The 16,102-nt window shown below is 41.2% G+C and overlaps 1 protein-coding gene across 3 annotated transcripts in view; it reads right to left on the bottom strand.

Annotated features, from left to right (window-relative positions):
- Positions 1-16,102, bottom strand: part of Tmcc1 (transmembrane and coiled-coil domain family 1) — a 188,179-nt gene that overhangs the window by 15,938 nt on the left and 156,139 nt on the right. For all 3 annotated transcript variants that reach the window (XM_031383045.1, XM_031383046.1, XM_031383047.1), the window contains one exon: positions 7,297-8,231. In XM_031383045.1, the coding sequence (XP_031238905.1) occupies positions 7,297-8,231 (935 nt within the window). The remainder of the gene's footprint in view (positions 1-7,296; positions 8,232-16,102) is intronic.

Consider the following 16,102-nt stretch of genomic DNA (forward strand, 5'->3'; position numbering starts at 1 on the left):
ATAGCTGAGTAGAGAATATGACATGCAGGAATGTGAACAACTGCAGCCTATGCTGGGGAGATGGATAATTTGGTATATGCCTTATGGCTTCAATGTGCTGAAGTACACGAGGAGGCTGGGCAATAGTGAACTCCTCGTAACCCTAGCACTTGTACAACTGAAGCAGGACAACTGAAAATTTCAGTCAGGCTGGTCTATCTAGTGAGACCCTGTCTCAAAAGGGAGAGCAGAGCACAGTATTAGTCCCTTAAGAATTTAAACAGTTCATTTTCTTAATACAAAAATAAGAGATGCCCAAAGAACATTGGAAATGAAATCTACATAGAGATTCTGGCAATTTGAATATCAGGCAATGCCAACTGTGTAACAATTCTGACACAGCAGGAAAAAACCCAGTCATTTATTGAACTCCTAGCATGATGATGATGTGTGTGCTTCTGCATGTGTGGTATAGATGGAACCTCGAATATGCTAAGCATGTATTTTACCATTCATCTAAACCCTGAACAGTGAGTTCCTACTAAGATGTTTCCATGTACATGATCCCCCTTTCTTCTTTCCATCTCATTTAATAATGGTTACAACACTTTTAAATAAATATCACCTTGCATAGGCAGAGAAACTGAAGTTCAAATGAATTATATGATCTACTCAAGGCCATGTAATCTAGAAATATCAGAACTGGAAAGCTTGTCCAGGCCTGATGACTTAATTAATAGGTATTATTAATTTCTTTTCTCCCTCCATACTCCTCTTCTATAACTCTTTAATGACTAAGCTAGGAAGAACATATCTGGGAATCTCTTTGTATAGCAGGTCTTACCTTTTATAAGAGTATCTCTGAACTAGATCCCCCTCCCCCACACTTTTAAAGCAGAAGGCTAACCTGATTCCAATAATCTTGGTTTCTTTTTCAAAGTTATTGTTTAAGTACAACCCACAACTCTAGAGATGCTGATCAATTTTCAGTTAACTAACAGTTGAAAAGGGTTTAAAACAACTACATTTGAACATATCCAATGACAGTAAAACCATGCTTAAACAACCACTTACATAGTTACACACTGAAATATTGATCACACTGAACCCTGAGATTGTGTTATTTACTCAAAAAAATTCTGTTCCTAGTTGTGTTGTGGTTCAGCCTTAGCACCCATCTTTGTTCCTCTGGCTGGAATACAGATATGTCCTTAGTATACACCTTTAATCCCAAATAATGAAGGTAAAGTCAGTTTGTAGAAGGAAGCACCCATGTTTGAAAGTGATGTCTAATTGAGTGGCCGACAAAGTGACAAATCAGAGAAAGATCTGACAGAATAGGATATGCCCAGTTCTCACGAGAAGTGAGAGTCAATATAAGAGGGAACAGTGCAGAAGAGAAAGAGAAGGGAGAGTTTTACAGACAGGTTGAAGAGTGAATGAGTTAGACATAGGTGAAGACAGAATGAGCCAGAGAATGAGAAAGAGCCAGAAGATTAAAGCAGATTATCAGTTAGTACGAGGCCAAGCAGAGCAATTTAGTCAGAGCCTGAGAGATAAGTCAGATTGAATTAGTCAGTTTGGAGAGGAGTTGGAGCCAGAACAGTTGAGCTGAACCTGCCAGTCAAGAGTTGAGAAAGAGCTAGAAAGGGTGAGCTTATTCAGTAGCAAGTCTCAGAGGCTGAAAACATTCAAAGCCTAGATTAGATTGTACAGAGGCTAAAAGATTCCAGGACTAGGCCTAGGTTAGCTGACTGAGGAGGCAGTAAACCTCAGAGATGACATCAGGCGAATAAAAGTTACATAACACAGTTAGGAGAGCCTGGCTTGACTGGGTCAGCAAAGTTACTCTATGTTCTCTTGCATGTGATGTTGCTTCTTCCTCTAACTTGGCTCTTGTGACTCAGTGTGGTATAGACTATTCTTGGGCTTAACACCAATATTCTCAGAAGCTGGTTCCAAAGCATAGTAATCTCCTCAAAATAGAAGCTTTTTAAATTGCACTACTGCTCATCAACACCCCTGCCTACTCTATACAACACTGCTCACACCAGCAGCAAACACAGCCAGGAATTCTACAGGAGAGCTTTCTAGCCTTCATACTGTCAGTGCATTTGCTATAGCTAAGCCCACCCTTCACCAGTCTGTTAATCAATATACCCTCTGTGGAAACAAGTCTGGTCCTCTCAGTTGCTACTGGTAACTAAATGCATGTGAAGTGATTTCCTAGGTGACATGGTGAAACTGCTTGTCTCTTCTGGCCTCAGTGCACGCATGTTCAACCACATACAGAAGCCCCTTCTCTGAGTAGTGCTTTGAACCCAGGAGCCACTGTACAAGGAAATATGAAATCCACATGGGTCCCATCACTTAAAACTTTATTAAACCTCATTTCTTTCTCCTCATGGATCTCACTCATACTTGAAAGCCCTATATTGGGGTTGGAGAAATGGTTTAGTGGTTAAGAGCACTGACTACTCATCCAAAGGACCAGAGTTCAATCCCCAGCACCCACATGGTACATCACAACTGTCTGTACCTTCAGTTCCAGAAGAGCTGACTCTGTCACACACAAAACAGACAGACATACAAGCAAAACACCAATGCACATGAAAAATACTTAAAACAACAACAACAAAAAGGTCTGGTGCAAAGCTCAAAGACTCACATCTAATTCCTTTTAAAGGGTGAAGTAGAGCCCAGATGTAGGCTTTGCTATCATGGCTGCCCAGACTGTCAGGCACAAATGTGTGGGTGAGCCAGAGGGCACTGGAATATCTGATTATTGGCAGAGTTAAGCAAACTATCTTCAGTTCACTGGGGTAGAACATGGAAGCAAGTGAAACATGGAAACAGTAGAAGCATGGAAGCAAGTGAAGCGAATGGCTCTGGAAGGGGAAAATGGCTGCAGGGTTTCAAGGAAATTTCTCTACCTACACTGTTATATTAGCTTTTGAAAATTTCACAGAATTCTATAATATACTCAAAATAGCAACTCAACTTTTAATAAACATATACACACTCTAGCCTGGGAATAGCCTGCTAGCACATCCAGAGCAGTCATCAGTGCTTTTCAAAATTACAATGGCCATTCAATCACAGAGACCAGGGTTGAGATTGAAAAACAACTTGCGTTGTTATAGAACACTGGATTTTAAGTGAGATAAAGTTCTGGCTTTGCTGTGACCTTCAGCAAATTAAAAAAACCACACTGGCCTAGTGAGGTGGTACATGACTTTATTTATTCCCAGCAACTTGAGAGGCAGAGGCAGGTAGATCTACGAGTTCAAGCCAGCCCAGTATACACAGAGTGAGTTTAAGGACAACCGTAGCTATACAAAGAAACTCTGTTTTGAAAAGCCAGACAGCTAACTCACCAAACAAAAAACCTTCCCACACTGGATCTCAAATTTGTTGAGTATAAAATGGGATAACATAACCCACCTGCAAGTTGCTGGGAGGATTAGTGAATGTGCATCACAGCTGTTCAGCAAATTTTGAAACTCTACTCTATTTTATCAACTCTACTACCCACCCTCCCCACCTCACCATCATCATAACCATCATCATCGAAGCTAAAACACTGGTTGCTGACCTGCTCAGGTGCTGGTAGGATAAGCACAGAAACACAAAAGACAATGCAGCAGCCAAGTCCAAGTTAATGAATTCTTGGTCATATAGTTCACCCATCATCTGTACTTTCTTCCTAGAAAATCCAAGCTTGCAGCAAAGTAGAAATAAAAATATGGGCTGGGGTGTAGCTTAATGGTAGAGTATTTATCTAGCATGTGCAAGACCAAAGAAGGTGCAAAATAAATTAGAGAGGCTGCTGCAGGCAAGTTCACTAATAGTGTAGCATGGAGCAGGTAGGGAATGGAGAGAAACTATGTAAAGAAGACAAGCTAGAACACAAACACACAAACAAAAAGCTACTGGCACTTTCTGCAGATATGTATAACCACAGAAGCCCTGCTAGCCCCGAGCACTCCTGGCTGGAATGCTTCTGTTCTCAGCTATTATCATTCAGCTAGTTTATTTTGTCAAGTGCTACTAGAGAACTTCTCCAAAAATGTTTAAAATGTGAAAAGTTCTGGTGTCTAAAACAGTTTTTCATTCATGAGAAGAGTGTCACTTCTGTGAAACTGTTAAAAGACCAACAATGTTAGAGAAATATATTTGCTGTATGGAGACATACAATAAAGGCCAATCTTTTTACTATTGTTTTTAGGCAATTGTCAGTGTGTGTGTGTGTGTGTGTGTGTGTGTGTGTGTGTGTGTGTGTATAAATATATAAATGGAGTCACACATTGTGGCTTTTTCAAATGGACTCTTCAAGATTTTGTTATAAGGAAAAGTCATTGCGAGGCTGGGAGGAGAGCAGAGTAGATTACACATTCAACAAGGTTTAGAGTGAGTTCCAGGACAGCCAGGGCTACTCAGAGAAACACTGTCTCGGAAAACCAAAAAGAAAAAAGAAAAAAAACAAAAAACAAACAAGGTTTAGGTTTCTTTACTCTCTAGTCCTTGAAACCCAGAGACCCCAACATACAAAATTCTAGATAAAATTCTAAGACGAGATGAAAGCCCCAAAGGCAGACTTTTCCAGATGTTTCCCTGCTTTCCTTTTCTTACAGTAGTCAATATCTAACATGAAGAAAATAGTCTCTAAATGAATTTCATGTCCTAGAGGAATTTAATAACAGGAATGTTAATTAATCTTTTAAATGGACAGAGGTCCTCTGGAGGGTGGGGCTGTGGCTCAGCAGCAGCGGCTACCTAACATCACTGCACCATTGGGGGCAGCACTGTCCTGCAAGTTTCATAAACTATTTCATTTCAATGTTGGAGCAACTTTGTGCAGGGCCTTTGCTACTCTTATGATATAGGCAGGAAGTCCTTACACAGATGTTAATCTGGTTTTCATAGCTAGTAACAGAAATGGTATTGGAATTTTGGTTTAATATGGTAAAAAAGGACCAGTGTCTTAATTTTAATCAGTCTACTGGAACACTATTTTTCTCAGGCTATTAAATATTGAAAACACTGATGTAAATAGTAATATATAACTTTTTTCCCTTTCCTAAACTTACTCCTTTTTTACTCTTTTCCTCAGTGTACATGTGTGTGGGTGCATGTATGCAAAGATGCTAAGGACAGCTTACAGGAGTTGCACTTAGATCTTGGCAGCCAGTGCTTTTACCTGCTGGGCTACCTTGCCAGTAGTACTCCTACCCTCTTTTTGGTGGTCAGATAAACACTCTGCCACTACCTACCCTCTTTTAAAAATTTTATTATTTATTTATTTATTTATTTTTTATTTTTCTATTCTTTGGTTTTTCGAGACAGGGTTTCTCTGTGTAGCCCTGGCTGTCCTGGAACTCACTCTGTAGACCACCAGGCTGGCCTTGAACTCAGAAATCCACCTGCCTCTGCCTCTCAAGTGCTGGGATTAAAGGAGTGCGCCACCACCGCCAGGCATTTATTTTTATTTTTTAAGATCAGGGCTCATGTGGTCCAGGTTGTCCCCAAATTTCTTATGGATGAATTTGATTTTTTTTTTCCCAAAAGGAGGCTGGGTGGTGGTGGTGTATGCCTTTAGTCCAGCACTTAGGAAGCAGATCTCTGAGCTCAAGGCCAGCCTAAGTTCCCAGACAGTGAGGGCAACACAGAGAAATCTGTCTCCAACAAATAAACAAACAAACATCATCAAACAGCAAAAACAAAAGAAAAACAAACAAACACATTGTATTTGCAGTTTTGTGTTATGTATGTGTCTGCTACATGTTTGTTCATGTCAGTCAATAAAAGCCAAAAAGATGGATAATCGCTGGAGCTGGAGATACAGGTAGTTGTTAGTTACACAATGTGGGTACTGGGAACTGAACTTTGGTCCCCTGAGGAGCAGCAAGAGCTTTTGATCTTGCTTCCACCTGACAAGTGCTGGAATTACAGATGCATCCTATGATCATGTTAGGGAAGCACTCTACCCACTGAGCCACAGACCCTGCCTCTCAAAGTGTCAATGTGAATTGAAGATTAGCAAAAGGAGGCAGATCGGATTGCTGCTTAGTATTTTTTTTTTAACCATCTGAAGGAAGCTTGTTGTTGTTATCTTTAGAGCTAAATGATAAACATGAACAATTTACTTCAGACACTGAGGTCACCTCATAAAAGTAAAGTTTTAAAACATCACTTTTACTTTTCAAGAGGTGAAAGAGACTTCCTCTGTTCAAACCCTGTTGTCTTAGTAAAAGTAATGGCGATTCTTTCTACTTAGGAACCGGGGCAAGACCAAAACTCATCTTGTAAGGTTTTACGTGCAAAGATGCAGCTCTCAGAAGACTTTACGATCTGCATGGTGAGGCTGCCAGTGTTTGGCCCACAAATTTGGATCTGAGTGATTACTCTGGGGAGGATATTATTTCTATAAAGGAAGACAGGGCAAGGTTTTGGAGACTTGCTAAGAGTGGTCCAACTGGAATCTATGATGCAATGTGAAAAACCAGACTCAGCATAGGAAAGAAGGCCCAGGCTCCATTCCTACAGACCCACTCTGAACTTTGGCATAGATTGTAACTGAAAAGCTCTGAGCTCTTCGAACACTTTCTGACCGCAGGAGAATGACTTAATATTAGGTCTGTCTACTGTCATCTAAATGGGCCAGTTCTTTATAAACATCAGACATTTGTCTGGATTTACCTCTAATTTAATTTTTCTAAACTAATTGCTCACATAAGTATGTTTAAGGCCAAATACATACAAAGTTCACTACATTTTGGCTGGGTTTTATTTTTATACAGTTTTACCAAGTTCTCAGGATTAAGATGTTCTAAATACAATCCAGTACAGTGAAGGCTTCAATGTTTCATGATCTCAGTGAACTGAAGAAACACCTCAGAAAGCCTGAGCTTCACATTAAAGTCATAAACTGGGATAAAAGACTGAGAAGTTAAGAAATGTTGCATCTGTGTGTGCTCTTAGGAGTTGTTTAACTGCTGTGCTGACTGACAAAGAACTCCTGAGGCTGTCACAGACAGATCTGAGCACTTTAGAGACAGACACCTTTTTTTTTAATTTTTTATTATTTTTTTGTTTTTCGAGACAGGGTTTCTCTGTGTAGCCCTGGCTGTCCTGGAACTCACTCTGTAGACCAGGCTGGCCTCGAACTCAGAAATCCACCTGCCTCTACCTCCCAAGTGCTGGGATTAAAGGCATGCGCCACCACTGCCTGACAAGACAGACATCTTTTAAATTCACCTTTTCATATTCAAAGAGAAGGGAACAAATACTTTAGGCTTTAAATTTTGCATGACTTACCTATACCGCTCTTCCTGTAAGGTCTGCATTATCAAGGAGTAGTCCCTCTGATAATGCTCCTTGAGGGTCTCGAAGGATTCTTCCAGTCTGGCCTGGGTTTCCCGGATCTCCTGGATCTCATGCAGTAGTGTATCAAACCCTGAGCTCTGCATGTCTAGGGTGTTTGTTTTGGAGCTGGAAGCTCCTACAGCAATGCCCCCAGTGGTACTGTTGGCTCCTACTGAGCCTGAAGTGGCACTAGAACAATCTTCCTCACTACCATATTTTGGACTTGACTGAAAGTTTGAAATCACCCCTAAAGCCTTTCCCCCATCATCCACTTGTCCTTCTTCTAATGAGTCTTTTAGATTAGGGATATTGTCAGCACTACCAAATTTGTTCCGAATCAGTGAGGCAATCTCTCTGGGTTTGGAGACAACAGCCCCTGCTGCTGAATGGGTAGCCTGGGAGAAGCTGGAAAATCCACCTTTGACGCTGTCCACTACACCTTCACTGAAGCCAGTCACCTTTGCACCCACATCCTTCAGTCCCTGGTGCATGTCCCTGAAGACATCTTTGGGCTGCCTGGGGATCCCATTCTGTTCCACCTCACGGAGCTTTCGGTGGTAATGCTCAAGCTTCTTTTGCAGTTGGAGAATGGTCTGCGCAGATTTCTGGTTTTTCTTCTCAAACACCTGTTTGATGCGAGCAGCCTGCTGCTTGTCTGCACTGTTGGCAAGCTTCAAGTATTCAGCAACGTTGTCATCTCGGGCTGTCTGTGCAATCTTGATCTGTTCTGTGAGCTTTAGGATTTTCTGCTGCAGGTGTGCAATGGCAGCTTTTGTGCGCTGAGGATCTGGTATTCCATCCACAGACTCTGTGTGGATGCTGCCATCGGTGCTGGAGGCCACGGCACTGGAAGTCTGGGCGAGGCTGCTTACTTCCAAACGCTCGATCTAATATTTTAAAAACAAGAGGTGGATATTAGATGCAGCCTAGAATCAATGTGCTAAAATGTGCTGAAAATATGTCTATGCTCAAGTCTCAGCACAGATGGGTGATCTGCACATTCCCTTGTCCTGTAAAAGCACTGCTGCCCTCTTGGCTCAGCTTTATACAGGATTTCTTTAAATTACAAAGCTCCCTTTGTTGGTTGAGAGCATGAATTAATTCTCATTCTTATGCATACTTCTGCCCAGAAGCAAATCTATGTTAAGACAGCACGTCAGTTTTTCAATGTAGTACTATGAAAACCATTCTAGTGCTCAGACACAGTCAGACATTCTGAGCCATACTCACAAACTGGTCTCCTGAAAAGGCTAGCAAGAATGGATATGTTGATATGGAGATATTAGCATCCAATTGTTATCACAGTATTTGTTTGCATAAGTCACAGCCAGAGTAATGAGATCATTCTCTATTCTTGGGACATTTTGCTGCAGTGGAAGACAGGCAAAGGATATGTTGCTGAATGCTACTGAATTAAAATAACTGTGGTGTACCCAGGAAGACAGCGGGAATAGATAGGGACGGTGAGAGGTAAGTAATAAAACAAATCAGAGGCTAAGCTCAGATCTTTTGGGGCCCAAATTTTGTGTTTTATTCAATAAAAACTTGCCTTAGGAAAGGAAATACAAAGCTCACACAGTTCTTTCATATGGATGAGTGTCCTTACAAGAATGGAAGAAAGGACAACTCCTCAGACTTAAAAGCTTAAACTCTTTTTTTGTTGTTGGTTTGTTTTCGTTTTTTTTTTTTTTTTTCCCCAAGACAGGGTTTCTCTGTGTAACTCTGGCTGTCCTGGAACTCACTCTGTAGACCAGGCTGGCCTTGAACTTAGAAATCCGCCTGCCTCTGCCTCCTAAGTGCTGGGATTAAAGGCGTGAGCCATCATGGCCCAGCAAAAGCTTAAACTTTTAAATGTCAAAGCAGGTAGTTGAAACTGGAGGGTGCCCCTATATGTGGCTTGGTCATTTAGAGCAGGACCCAAGGAAGAGTTTATTAACTGCTCTGTTAGAGAAGTAGTAGAAAGGACAGTAATATAAAACAGCTATCTTAGGGCAACAAAAAATGCCTGGTTCAAGGGTCAGGTTGCAACTTGGCCATCTGTAGATTAAGGTCAGACTCTTTTCTTCGTTCTGTTCCATAGTTTATCCTATGACAATGTGCCAGTAAGAACTGTACAGAGGTCAATCCCTACATGTTCACTATCTTACATACCCAGGAAATGCCAATAATTGTCTCAAAGTATCCTCTCTCATCTTAGATATACAGAGCCTCATTTTATCATCTGGGTAGGATTTATGTTGACCTCTGAGCTTTTATAAATATATGTACTTCATACTGAAGGGGTATACTTCAGTAATGAAGTACTTGCCTAGTACATGAAGCTCTGGGTGTGATGCCTAATACTGGGGGTGGGGTGGGGTGGGGAGAACAAAAACCCAACAGTATTCTTTTCTTCCTATTTCAATGTAACTAAGTGTTGGGCCTAGGAAAGCACATCAGTGGAAGACCCCTGCCTTCCATCCCTAGTACAGTAAGAGACAGAAACCCTTGACAGAGACTACTACAGTGCCTTTTGCATTACTTCCCCCAATACTGATTTACCTTTGAAGAGCACAGTGCCTAGAGATTGCAGAAGGGAGAGGCAGCCAGAATCTCAGATGGACAAGGTGTCAAGAGCCATAGTAAGAGTTCTGAAAACACCTTGTTCTATAGGAACAGATCCCAGGTTCATAGCTAGTGCTCTAACTGTTGAGTCATCCCTCCAGCCTTCACTTTCACCAGTATGAGCAATTTCTTTCTTTTGTTGTTATATATTCATTTGTGTATGTGTGTATATGTGTGTGTGTGTGTGTGTGTGTGTAAGCAAATCTAGCTGTATAAGTTCCCCATTGCTGTATTTTCCTTCTGAATGAGATTTAGACTTTTTTTTTAAATTAAGTGTTTATCTAAGCTTACGAGTTACAGTCCCTCATCAAGGGAAGCCAAGGCAGGAGCTGAAGCAGAGACTATGAAAAAATGCTGTGTGTGTGTGTTTTTTTTAAAGAATTATTTATTTTATGCATAGGAAGGAGTACACGGTAGCTGTCTTCAGACACACAAGAAAAGGGCATCAGATCTCCTTACAGATGGTTATGAGCCACCATGTGGTTGCTAGGAATAGAACTCAGGATCTGTGGAAGAGCAGTCAGTGCTCTTAACCACTGAGTCATCTCTGTAGCCCAAGACTTAGCATCTTATAACTAAAGTGCATAATACCATTCTGCTTATCTATGTCCAATAATTAAGCTCAAGCTCAAAATCTGCCACAGAATATATGGAACAGAGATAAGAATTTTCAACCAAGCTTTCCCCATGTTCAAGTTTATGAATCTGTGAAATCAACTAGCTATATCAGGGGCTAGGGAGATAGCACATACTGTAGCCAAATCTGACAACCTGACTTCTAGTCCTAGAACCACATGGTAGAAAAAGAGAACTGACCCCATAAAGTTGTCCTAACCTTTCTCCCCCCACCCCCATGTAAAAACAACAACAACAAAAAAGAAATTGATCATACTGGTAAAAACACTGTTGGAGAAGGCTGGAGAGATGGCTCAACAGTTAAGAGCACTAACTGTGGACCTCAGTTCAGTTTCTAACATTTACATAATGTCATACAACCACCTGTCATTCATTACAAGGGCACTGGACATGCATGTGGTACAAAAAACACAAAGGTAAAACATTCAAACACATAAAATAAAAACGGTTAGAGACAAGAATCAAGGTTCAACCATTTAAAAGGAAATCAATAATTTTTATTATACAAATGTTTATAAATGATCACATTTGGTTAGAATTCTGTTTCTCGGGGTTGGGGATTTAGCTCAGTGGTAGAGCGCTTGCCTAGCAAGCGCAAGGCTCTGGGTTCGGTCCTCAGCTCTGGAAAAAAAAAAAAAAAAAAGACAAAATAACAAAAAGACCAAAAAAAACCAAGGTAACTAGAATTCTGTTTCTCTATAAAATAACTAAATAAAACAGACTCTCTTTAATTCCTGTCCTACTCAGGGCTAGTGTGTCTTCCCATGAAGAGTTCCCACATAGACATCAACACACCTCTAAGAGGACAGCTGATACTAGAAACTAAAAGTCACTGCAATATTCAGTAATACTCCCTAACTTAGAAAGGACCAATTTTAAAAGGGGAAAAATCAGAAATGGAGCAGGAACCAAGTTCTAAAGGGGAAGTCTGTACTCTAAGCATGAATACCTGGCCCCAAGAAATGAATCTATCAATCAAAAGATAGTTCTTTTGTGGCTGGATATAGGCAACATACAGAACTGGATCCCTAACTCATTCCAGGCAACTCAGTTCTAAATGTGAAAAGCAATGTTTTCAAAGGTGATACTAAAAAATACCCCTACCAAAGGGAGCAGAGGATGAAACCCTGTGTCAATCACTCAACCACTGAGCCACATAACCAGCCTAAGACTTTGTCCTTTTCTCTAAAGCATTTTGATAGTAGTGCCCTCAGGCTGGTCTCAAACTTAACCTCCTCCTGCCTCAACTTCCTGAGAAGTAGGATTGCCCCAGAATTTCTTGAAAGGCATAAACACGAAAGAGCAAGATGACTGACGTGTGCCCTGAAGCACCTGCTGGCCATAAGCTGCTCAATGGGAAGGAGAGGAAACTCTGATGCAGTCAGGAGGCTGTATTAAGGATGAGGTGAGTCATGAGTGTGAAAGTTATGTAGAAGCTCCTGGCAGATCAGGCTTTTGGCACTGGCCATTACTGAAATAGCTTTCGAGTTGTTCTTATTAAAGATCTCATCATTAATAGATTCTAGATCATACTCGCTCCCAAGCAAGCTACACAGAATTCAGAACAAAGGTAAAATTATATAGTGAAGGTCCCACTTTGAAAGTTGGCCTTGTGGCTTAGCCCTTTCAATCCTCACAATAAGCTCAAAACACATTGTTACCACCTTATAAACAATGTCAAGAAAGCATCCCCTCCAGCCGGGGAAGAGGCAGCTGATAACCACCTGCTCTATCTCTCCCTGCTGCTCAGAGTTGTCATTGTAAATTGGCTCCTTTGCAGTACCTAAAGGTCACACTGCTTTCTGTATTCTTTTTCTCTCTCTTAAGAAAGCAGACTAAAATTACCAACTGCTAGGAGTTAACTGACCAGAAAATAACTAAAAGAAAAAGTGAAAAGATTCATGAGGGACAGAGGGAAGTCATTTAAAGTACCCCCAAGCTGGCCTCAAACTTTTACTCCTCCTGCCTCAACTTCCTGAGTAGGATTCCCTGAGAATTACCCGACAAAGCATTTAACTGCTTATAGTTTTCATTTGCAAAAATATTAAAGATTTCTTTTTAAGTGAAAGCCAGCCTGGGCTACAAGGCAAGACTTTGGAAATCCTAGGCAGGACAGACAAGAGACAGACAGACTCATAGAACACATAAGGGCAAAAGATAGAGACAGGAGGACACAATAGCACACAGCAATATTCCAGAACTTGGCACAAAGAACAACGGTTTGAATTCACTATGACGTTTCTAAATTCACCAGCTGTGACTCTGGGCTGCCCATGTGTTCTTTCAGAGCTTAAGTTTTTCATTCACAGTTTATTTTCCTAAGACTGTTCTGAAAAGATGTTAAATGTATTAAACTGGGGACAGGGTACATACAGCAAGCACTAAGAGTACTACTTGGTCCAAGAGAGGTCCTGGGGCTTGAACTCAGATCTGAAGGCTTAGCAACAAACACCTTTACCTTCTGAACCATTTTGCTAGCCCCTTTTCTGTCTTTATAAGCTAGTCTTCCTTTGCTTTACTTATTGGAATGCTTATTTTACAAAATGAAATGTTTCATGATTCAAGAAAAGCCAACTGAGATTAATACACCAAGCACTACATCTCTGCCTATGGAAAACAACAAGGGAACTTTTTCCTACCACCTTACCTGGCCAGTAGGTCAGGTAAGATCACCATCATCCCCCATCCTGGCCTCATATTATCTTCAATGCTAAGTTCTGGTTTACAGAGTATTGGCTCTTTGTGGAAATCTCATATTCTACACATTAAACAACACACATCATGTCCTTGGGAATGAAGAAAAAGACAAAACAGATGGAAACGGGGAAGTCTTTGCAATCATCTGAAATACCCAGCTTTGTTAAGAGTGTGTCTCTTCTGAAAATAGTTCTTTTCCAGAGCAAGCTTTTCTAGGCAGATTGTGCCACTGCCTGTCGGAGCTGATGCTGAACACCTGAAGACCAAGTTTCACAGTTCTGCCAATACTTTATGTCAGACATATAGAGACAGCTTTGCTTTTGAATCAGAATTGGAATATTGGTTTAATTTACATATTCATGAGGCAATGGTGGTAGGGATTAAGGTTGAATATTTGACTTTTAGTATATTGCCTCCAAAGTCAAATCTGCATTTTTGTTTGTTTTTAAGACAAGGTCTTACTTTATTTCAGGCTAGCTTGGGTCACTATGTAGCTCAGCTTCTTTCAGTCTCTTCGGTGCTTACAAGTACAGGTATTCTGGCTACCGTGAGATTCATAATCTTGACCTTAATTTAAGAACCACAAAGGAATATGTTCCAGAGTTAGTAAGCAGTAAACGCAAGCTATTCTGGTTGGTCATGTGGGCTTGTGTTGAGGCAGCACATCACAGAGCACAAGTTCCTGTCTTAGGAGTCAGGGTGCTTTGCTTTCAATTTAGTATCAGCTCTTTGAGGCTGGATTTGGCCAATAACTCTCTCACATTTCATGCCTATCAAAAACAACAAAACCAGTAGTCTACCAGCACTTGTATAGAAGGCACAGCTTATCAGGATCATGTTTTCCATCCATCTACACTTTCTTATAGTAGTAACAGCATTAAGTACAACTGGCCAGATTGCTCTCTCCTGTGTACCTCTGACTTTTGGTGTGAGCACTTCACTCTGAAGTGGATAGGTGATTTGCACTTGTTCTGACAGTTGATCAACATCTCCTATGTTTTACCTGCATTGGGATTCAAAGCCAGAACAACTAAACAATTACTCTCCTACTGAGCCACATTTCCTTCTATAATATTTTTAGCATGCAGGCATCAAGTCTCTAACGACACTCACATGGGTTTGAACAGTTCACTTCTGTGTATCTTCAAAATTTGCTACTTTTTCTATTTGTTGTTGAAGAGAGATCTTTCTCTTTAAGTCTGTTACTCATCTATCAAATAGACCTTCCTTCCATCTCTTTTCTTCTCCTTTTCTCTTTTTAAGATACAGTCTCACTATGTATTCTTTAGTGGGATAGAACTCATATTGTAGACTATACTAGCTTCATATCTGAGTCAATCAATCACCTTGCCTCTACCCTTGAAATGGTGGAATTACTGGTGTGCACCACCATGCCTATCTCAAATAATTTTTTCTTTTAAAATTAAAAAAACTGCTGGGCAGTGGTGGTGCAAAAGCCTTTAATCCCAGCACTTGGAAGGCAGAGGCAGATGGATTTCTGAGTTTGAGGCCAGACTGGTTGGTCTACAGAGTGAGTTCCAGGACAGCCCAGGCTACACAGAAATCCTGTATCAAAAAAGGCAAAAACTCTCCCTCAAACTTATGGATAAGATGTAAGCCCTCAGCTCCTGCGTCATGGCTACCTGCCTGCTGCTATGCTCTACATCATAATGGTCATGGACTCACCCTCTGAATCTAACCCACATCCATGAGAGATGATACAGAACCGGAAGATGCCAGCACAGCAGTGGTCTCTGGAGGACGTTTGCCCTGCTCAGCCAGCAGGGTTCCAGCAACCTACAGAGGCCAACTGGGTACAGAGGTCAGCTGGGTGACCTCGGAGAGGAAGAACAGCTGGTATCAGAAGACGGTGGAAAGGGGCAGAGTTAATACTGTTGAGTTGGCAGGTGCTAATAAATCTTTTGTAAATACTAAACTGCTGACAGTGCAAAAGGAGTTCCATCTAGCACGTACGGGAACAGATATGGATGGCTGCACTCCCGAGAAGCTGGTGTGGAAAATGAAATTTGAATCTCATAGAATTTTCATGTCACAAAACATTTTCTTCGTTGGACTTCCCCCCTGAATCGCTTGAAAATGCGAAACTAGGTTGCTGAGTAGCCCAGTAGGTAGAATGCTCGCCTAGCTTGTGTGAAGCCAGAGGTTTGATCCCTGGCCCCCCATCAATTGGTCAGAGTGGTCCAAGTCTATAATTTCAGTACTGAGAAGGTGGAGGCAGGAGGATCAGAAGCTCAGTCAGGGCTAGGAACAGGCTCTATCTGTAAAATGCTACTCAAGCATGAATTTAGATCTGTAGCAACCATGGGGAAAAAAGTTTGATATTGATCAGTGGCCTGCGCATGCACATGTGTGTATACAACTGTGCACCTCCATCCAAAAACACTCAAGGTCATCCTGGACCATGCAGGCAGTGAGTTTGCCCCAGATTGACCTACACAACATCCTGTCTGAAGAACAAAACAAATAAAAGAACAAAAGGACAGTTAAAAAAAAAAAGAGGGTTACTGCAAGTTCAAGGGAAGTCTAATCTATACAGAGAATACAGAGAATTCAAGGCTAGTCAGAACTAGAGTAAGACTTCATCTTTAAAAAAGTCTTTCCACCAGATTCTTGCTGTCACTTCAGGGCTTTGCATCCCCACGCCTGAATAGCAACCACTACGCTGAAGACCCTATGGGAACTAGAGAACTACAGTATTCTACCATATACTTGCTCTTCTCTATCCTGACCTCATTTTTCTTTTTAATTTATTTTTTCTCTCTCGGGGTGTGTGTGTGTGTGTGTGTGTGTGTGTGTGTGA

The sequence above is a fragment of the Mastomys coucha genome, unplaced genomic scaffold, assembly GCF_008632895.1.
Source record: "Mastomys coucha isolate ucsf_1 unplaced genomic scaffold, UCSF_Mcou_1 pScaffold20, whole genome shotgun sequence".
In the NCBI taxonomy this organism is placed as follows: domain Eukaryota; kingdom Metazoa; phylum Chordata; class Mammalia; order Rodentia; family Muridae; genus Mastomys; species Mastomys coucha.